The 8,273-nt window shown below is 46.8% G+C and overlaps 1 protein-coding gene across 1 annotated transcript; it reads right to left on the bottom strand.

The window, feature by feature from the left end:
* Positions 1-973: 973 nt before the first annotated feature.
* Positions 974-8,062, bottom strand: LOC135918109 (toll-like receptor 2). Its single transcript, XM_065451768.2, has 3 exons — positions 7,840-8,062; positions 4,303-4,439; positions 974-3,769 (listed from the first exon to the last, which is right to left on the bottom strand). Exon 3 carries the CDS (start codon positions 3,738-3,740, stop codon positions 1,143-1,145), a length of 2,598 nt encoding a protein of 865 aa, XP_065307840.1. The 5' UTR covers positions 3,741-3,769; positions 4,303-4,439; positions 7,840-8,062; the 3' UTR covers positions 974-1,142.
* Between the last annotated feature and the right edge of the window lie 211 nt (positions 8,063-8,273).

The raw sequence follows: 8,273 nt of genomic DNA, 5'->3' as shown, positions 1-8,273 counted from the left end.
TCACGAAACTTTCGTTTGTAAGTAAGTGTTGTTTGCTAATGGCAAGCTGCCTACAATAATGCTATGTCCTGCAGGCCGAGTAGCTAGAATATGCTCCCGAATGGTTCTAGCGCAATGACTTTTATGTGAATATGGGCCCAGTGTTTGAAGTGCTCCCACGACAAAAGTGATAAACCCGGTTGTCTTCCCATTAGATCGGGCTCAAGAAAATCTCATTTACTGGATGAATACGACTAATTTACTCCAGCGACGGCTGGGGCTGTGCCATGTTCACTATCTTCACACGGTGTCGGGAACACTATCGGCCGTCCACTTCCAACGCACCCATTGCCGAGACACACGAAATCTTGCGGAGATGTCGGTGTCACTGAAAGTGGTCGTTTGAGAATTGCCCCTGAATAAAACTTGGCTTTTCTCTGCAAGGTACGCCACCACGACTGATTAACACGACATACCAAATTCCGCGGACGAGCATGACGTGACTTGCACTGCAAACATGTAATCTACTTCGTCCTTGGTTCCGACGTAATTGGACGACATTGAACCGCGTAATGCTCCCCCTCCGAATTTGGTCCGCCATGGGAATTGATACGGAACACGTTCGTTGCTGAAATCCATTGGCGTTTCTTACGGTGATGGGCCGGTTTGTATGGCAGGCTCATCGAAACTTCGCTTACAGCGATTCCTACACTGCGTGTGATCTCGATGAGTTTTTTTTCATACTTCTTATTTTGTGCTATCGGTCACATAACATTTTTTTCCTGTCCCGAAAGAAGTTTGAAAAAATTACAAAGATTTGGCTAGGCTTTGTTTGGGATTAATTTGATCGCAGAGTTGCAAGTTAGAAATTACCACGTAATCTCATGTTCAAAAGGCACATAGCTGTATACAGTGCCAAGTGAAATGAAGAATTGCGACACGATTGTATCCGAATTGTTTGTAAACAGAGTGGTTAGCGTTTTACGACAGCAGATGGTGTGAAAGTGCTCTTAAATGAAGCACCAGTTTTATTTACCACGAAAGACGTACAACAAACAACAAACATTTGACTTGCTCACTCGCACAACTACGTGCAGCACACATGACACATTTCTTAGCACACAGCAGTGAACACATGATCTCGATAAAATTATGAACCTGAACTAGACGAGGGTGGCTTTCCTCTTGATTTTCTTGAAGAATATAAACCTTTTAGTGGCGACCGGTGCTCTTTCTTCACAGTGAGGTCGAGGTCCGTCGTCTGTTAAAGCCTTGTGCAGCTTGGTGAAGAAAGCTACTTCCTCCTTGGGAGACTGAGACCAGCTCAGGTGGATACGCGTCTTGAGTAGGTAGTTCAGCTTTGGCGACAGAAGCGTCTCATCGAGGCGGGATATCTTGAGCAGGATGAAGGCGTCGCGGTTCTCTTCGAGAAGCGTGTACTGTGCGAGGTCCGTTTCGAACTTGCACCAAGGACTCTGAAGGAAGCTGTTGGAGAGGACCAAGATAATCTTTCGGCTCTGCTTAATGCTCTCCAAGATGCATTCGCTAATGTTGCGTCCGGCAACGAAGTCCCGGTCGTAGACGCAAAGCTTAAGGTTTCCTATAGTGCTGCACTCAAGCTGGGGCAGCAGCCTGCTGATGACCCACTGAGTGTCGCTATTGCAGTAGGAGACGAATGCGTCGTACAAGTACGCCTTGTTGGCGGCGGAACATGCCGTGGATTGCGACCGAAGCCAGCGGTTGAAGCGGTGCCTGTAAATGTAGCCAGCTACGAGCAGGCTGATGAAGACTAGAATAACGACGCCCACACACGCGATGCTTACTAGCACGGTGGGCTTACACGTTCGTTGCAGGAGAGAGCCAACGGAGAGGATAGCCCTCCCGTCCAGCTCTAGAGGATCGCTGCACGCATACAGCGCAGTGTACGGCAGATAACGTACCGTGACGTTCGTATCCTTCAACCACTCCACGAAATGGCGGATGCCGCACGTGCACGAAAAAACGTTTTCAGAGAGGTCTAGGATGTGAAGGCGGTCAAAGCTTCCCAAAGCGTCGGGATCGAGATACCGGATTTTGTTAACCGACAAATCTAAACTCTTAAGCTTTTCTAGGCATGACCTTGCTGGCTTCCAACTGTCTATGAGGTTTTGACGTAGATTGAGATGCTCGAGGTTATGGCTTGTTTTGAAGAAGCCGTCGGGAAGCACTGATATTGAGTTGTTCGACAGGTCCATGTATTCTAAGCTCTGAAGATCTTCAAATGATAATGACGTCGTGAGGTCTGTTAGTTTGGTATCGGAAAGCATGAGGGTCCTTAAAGAGCTTATACCTTGAAACGCCCTCATATTAACAGAGGAGCCGGGGCGAAATATGGGGTTTCGACTGAGATTGATGTGCTTAAGCTTTCTAAGGTGCTTAAATACTCCCTCAGGGAGTGAATCTATAGAGCATTTCTTCAAGTCCAAGTTCTCTAAGCTTACCAGACCCCAGAATGTAAACTCTGTTAGTGAAGGCAATGCTTTGTAACGGAGATAAAGTTCTCTAAGGTTAGACATTTTGTCAAATACATAGTCAGGAACATCTAGTTGAATAAAACCCCGATCATAGCCACTCAAGTCCAGTACTTTTAGTCTTGGCTCCAGGATTCCAGAAGGAATCCCTAGAAACTGGTTCCTGACAAAGCTTATTTCTTCAAGATTCGGAAGGTTGGCTACAGCCTTCGGTTTGAAGTCCCTTATCTTCCCAGATTCTAGCACTATGCACTTCACTCGCGGCATGAGGGGAAAGAAGTCTTTGGTTAAGGTAGCGTCTGTAAGCCGAATAAAAATCACGATTTCCGCCGTTGTACTAGACACTGATTCTAAAATTGTGTAAGTGGCTGTCTTCGAAACTGGCTGACTGACGTCAATAACACGAAAAGTTTCTTGAGTAATGTTGGTGATGACGTCGACAATGTTATCGAGTTGCATGTTCAGATTGTCCCTGAAGTAAAAGCCCTCTAAATGTTTGAGAGGCTTTAATGCATGAGGGTGCATGAAAGCCAGCGTGTCACACAGGTTGATCTGGAGGTGCTTGAGCGACGAGTTTTCCATGGGAACCAGATCGTGCTCCTCTATGCGCCATATCTGCGTGCCGCCAAGATTCAGGATCTCGAGACTGGGCAGCACGTGAGGACTGATAGCTGCCACTACAGTAGAAAACTCGTGCAGCCACGTTCTGAACAATATCAAAACCTTCAGGCTGTCGAGGCCGACGAAGGACTCGCCGGACAGGAACTTGATGGGATTGTCGGCCAGGTTGAGGAAAGTGACGTTGGAGAAGCCGACAAACGACCTCCGGCGAATGTTGGTGATCTTGTTCTGCAGCATCTCCAAGCGGCGCACATGGTGTGCAGGACCGTAGCCTGCGAAGCTCCTCTCGGAGAGGTAACGCACTGACGTAAGGTGCATCGCAATGCCAGATGCCGGCACGGGCCACGTGGACATGTCGACGGTAGGCACTTCGTAACATTGGTGCCCGGTGATGAGCAGGCCACCATCGCTGGTGTGCTGGATGCCGCAGTTGCTGCGCGACCAGGCGGCCAGCAATTTGCCCGTGCCAACGGTCAGGGCGACGGCGTACTGCGGCGAAATGTAGAGTGAGTCGAGGGTTCGTGCCCGGCTGTGAGAGGGCATCTCGTCCCGTTTCCAGGCCCGAGAGCCCGGGCCCCAAGCCAGTAGCCAGAGCCAGAGCCATGTGGGAACGGTAGGGGCCTCTCGCATGGCTCTAGCGTGCCGAACATTGACGCCGCCTGCGTAGGTGCAGAAGTGGGGTTAGTACAGTTTCGTTAATACATGAGCAACCTCCTAAGCTTCTCTTCGACTAGCTCTAATTTAAGTGTCAATGTGTCATAAAGGCCTCATTTCATGAGACTGAGACGACTATAGTCTAACGAGGCTGTAGCGACCTAATTGAACCTTTAACGTAAGATAGGATTTAGTCTTTCTCTAAAGTAGATGTCTATATATTTGTGAACTGCAAGTTTGACTAAAATGACGTTACGAACCAATGCTGATGACAGTCTGCAGATATTAGGACGCACAAATTATATATATATATATACATACATACATACATACATACATACATATATATATATATATATATATATATATATATATATATATATATATATATATATATATATATATATATATATATATATATATATATATATATATATATATATTAGTGTACGCGTATGTCCATAATAGTAGTCTATAAAATTTATATGGACTTAGTTCACTTAATTCGCCGTACTTTACATGACAGGCAACCACTTACCTGTCGTGATGTTCAACCACGGTAAAGGCTGTCGCCCATCGGGAACCCTCCTGCTATCTGCTAAGGTTGTGTCTAGTTGACAGGTAGGTCGGATCCATAAGAATTTTCAAGTCCATAGTGAAGAGATCTTTGGTACACTGCGGTGAAATTTCCAAGAATATGCAGTTATGCGACAAAAATATCAAGCTTGGGTTTTCATGACATGGACACCTTAATATATATGTGACCATCGCAACCTTCAAGGCGTGAAAACAGATGAGACTGCATATAAACGTTCTTGTGGAGACAATGGTCCGTCTCTATGTCATTTCTCGCGCTCAAGGAAGATCCTGGATGTTGCGACGCTTCCATTGGTTCTTAGAGGCAAACAATGGGATACTTTGCTAACATGGGCGACCTCTGTTTAAAAGTGCCAGCGTCCGAAAAATAACCAAGATTGACAGCGTTGAGAAACATTAGCTGTAACTCCTAGCGACAACTTCCTATTGCAAACCTCGCATAGAAAGTGTTGACCAAATAAATGTTTTCCTGCAGTTTTTAGACGCTTAAAAGAATGAAAAACAGGTGGTCTTCTCAAGTGAACATATACTAACCATTAAGCGTATCACCCAGATTAATGACAACAACTTCAGGTGGAACTAACAGGAACAAAAATAAAAGCCATGGTACTAACTAAGTATTGTGGTTTTCAGAGACAGAGTTTAAAGTTATAGGGTGTGGTTGCCTGCTACAGAAACCAAGGACGAATGTCGCTGGGTTTCCATGAAAGCCGGGATTTCGATACATGTCACCCATGGATATAGGGTAGCTTGTCCTTTCGTATACACTTATCCCCTGATCCGCTTAAGAGCCAAAAGGATGTAACGTGAGTACAGATAAGGAGAATTATTGCGTTTTCCAGACGAATGCATGCCACTCACGATAGAACGCATTGCACCATCCACATTTTCTCGAAAGCATACCATTCAGACATGGTGACGTCCTTGTGTGCACAAATGGAAATAAATTGACTTGCCTTGGCTGAATCCAGCCACGTGTTACTAGCTGTTCTTGGAAAAGGATATCTTGCCATGCAAACACATCGACTTCGTGCGTAACCTCACGCCTACCCCTATTTTGCGTGGTTAAGCTGCAACCAATGTAAGGCGAACAACGCAAGAGAATTACGTACAACGTTATGGAGGTTCATTGCTGGTGTCGACTGGCGAGGAGGTGGACCGGGGAGCGAAACCGGTTGCTCGTGAAAGTAATTGCTGATTGGCTGGTCGGCGGCTGGACAAACGCAACGCGTACTATCGTAAAAGGATGAGCGCGTTCACTGCAGGGGTGAAGACTTGACAGGACAGACGCTCAAGTCTTTCTTCACCCCCGCTGTTAAACCGCGCATCCATTTAAGATATGTTGCACCAATTGACCAAGTAGACTTCCATCATTAGCGCTTACTGCCATGACCGGCCATTCAAACTGCTGTCACAGTAGTGTCCTTACGTGCGAATCGCTTTGCGAATGACTGACTGACGCTAGCTGTAGATTTCATAAGGCTGCATGGTTTTAACCAGCCTTTAGCGCGATGGAGGCGAGCTGTCGGGGGCCGCATAACAACTCCTTCCACGAAACAGGCTGGCTTTCTCGATGCAAACGCCAACGCTCGCGAGCGCCATACAAAAAAGAAAAAAGAAAAGACGACACAAGTACGAAAGGAAGAAAAAAGGCACACAAATCAAGAAAGAGAAGCGATGCGCGACTACAGCGCGAGTCCATCACCTCGAGCACATCTCATATACCTCAAGGTCGCCCACGCAAGCCAGCAAGCGACGCAAAAACAGAGAAGCGCGGGAGCTCCACAATGCGCGCTTTCCTCAATTCTACAAACCGTCTAATGGCTCCCTAGCGGAGCTCATTTTACTTTGTCGAAATTGAGGTGGTCGTTTGCGCTACCACAGGCATGGGTGTTCCGTTATTGTTTGTCTGGTCGGCACATTTGCTGGGCGGAATATTCCATAGCTTCCGCCTGTCAAGGTTCTGTCGATTCTGGTTGAGAGAAGCCGTGGAAGGTCCTGACGTGTTGTTGGCCACGTGTGACAATGCATGGCTGCAAGACACTTTTTCTTGTCGCTTCCACCAGGGCGTATTTCTGTTGCCCGCCTATGACGCGACGGCTTCAATATTTTGCTGATGTCACTTCCCTGTCACATACCTCTTCGATTGCGTTAATATCTATATTTTTTTCAAAAAACTGAATGTCTGATACCAACGTAATCGAAACGAAGACGAGGCAACATCGGTACCGTTATTGTCGTGGAGTGATCTGGCCGGGTAACGAAAGTTAGCAATCTTTCTGAAATTGTAAAGATATTGAGATCGCTCAGTCAACTGTGAAAAAAGGCTATAATTAGTACTGGACCAGAATGAAAATTTGCTGCTCGTCTCACGTCTAGTCAAAACAGCGCTAGAAGAGACGAGGACAAAGAAACCGAACTTCAAACATGAGCGCTGACTCAAAACTACAAATGTCTTTCTTTATTCTCGACAGTTTTAGCGTTGATTTGTCGAGTATGAACAATTATTATCTAAAGACCACGTCTCCCTGCTACTGTAGCTATAGATGTGTCTATGGGTTCCGAGGCACCGATAGCCCCTACAAGGTATACAGAAGTACACTATAGGCTGATGTGAGGTACCGAATATGGGAGTGGGCCGTCACGTAGGGCGTCTTGATGTGCGGATAAGTTAAAGTAATAGCTAAACGTCTACCATTTCAGCGCTTTCAGAAGCCATCGTTTATGAACCTTTGTTTATGACAGTATTAGGTGATTCATAAAGTTTGTACAAAAAGGCCTGTGCGCCATAATCTGGTACATTGTACAGAAACGACGTTTTGGTAGTGCACTTTAGTCAGCCTCACATATGCAGATCATTGTAATTTAGATTACCTTAGGAAGGTATGAAAGCTGTATGGGTTGGCCCTGACAGGCCTCCAGTGTGCTCCTGCAAAGTACTAACTGCTATGATATCTATTTATGAGACATTTATGTCAGCGCTAGAATTTTAACCAAAGTATCGTCCTTCGAGAGCACTTCCTAGCAAGAATAAGTCATGACTGACGAGCTTGCCCTAAACAAGAAGGGTAAATATCTGCACACGCTTTACGTTACGCCGCCAAAATGACATAACACCTAGCTAAGTGCTCCACCAAAACACAACACTCGGGGCCCAAAGCGTGATGCACTAAGTTACTCTGCACATGCGTAATAGTTCTTTAACACTGAAAAACCAAAACCTTCAAGACTCTTCAAAACCTCTTAACTCTTCAAAACCAAATAAACCGAAGAACGGTAGCCTACCTCACCTCATGTACATTGTTGACGAGCGCGACAAGTCGTCAAGGCGATCTTTTTTTATGAGACTGACGAGATGCCCTGGAGACACAACATAACCACTGCACTCATAATCTGCATCGTCTCACTGAAACTGTTAAGATTCGTTCATGCTGCCTTGCGTTAGTGAAGTGACTCGGGCCAAGCGGCATCTACTCACGTTCTCATAAGTCGAAGCGACTGGAGAGCGTGGCTGCTGCAACCGACCGGCAAGAAATCCAACGTGCGAATAAAGCACAACTTCGGTATCCCTCCTTGTGCGGCCGTGGTGGCTTTCTTTTTCTTTCTCTCGTCGCAGTCGACCACGTTCAAGGGCGCACGCGTCGCTACACACACGTCGCTCGCTCGCATCGGGCAGCAGCCGCTTACCTCGGCGGCACTCGTCGAAGGAAACCCCGCCGCTTCTCTCTGCGCTGCTTTCTCCATGCGTGGCCCGAGGCTACGTCATCAGCCCTGTCCCCACGACGTCACTACTTTGGCGGGTCTTTACTTCTCGGCCGTTGGTGTGATTCGGCGTCACCTCGTCCGGTAATTACACGGCTGCTTCCGCAATGCGTCCTCTGAGGTCGAAACGTCACGTGCCGGCGTCGCTGC

This window comes from Dermacentor albipictus, chromosome 3 (genome assembly GCF_038994185.2).
Source record: "Dermacentor albipictus isolate Rhodes 1998 colony chromosome 3, USDA_Dalb.pri_finalv2, whole genome shotgun sequence".
NCBI lineage: Eukaryota > Metazoa > Arthropoda > Arachnida > Ixodida > Ixodidae > Dermacentor > Dermacentor albipictus.
This window is presented reverse-complemented; position numbering and strand designations above follow the sequence as displayed.

Excerpts from the sequence above, each read along its gene's own strand:
- LOC135918109 (XM_065451768.2), bottom strand. The coding sequence starts at position 3,740 with ATGCGAGAGGCCCCTACCGTTCCCACATGGCTCTGGCTCTGGCTACTG.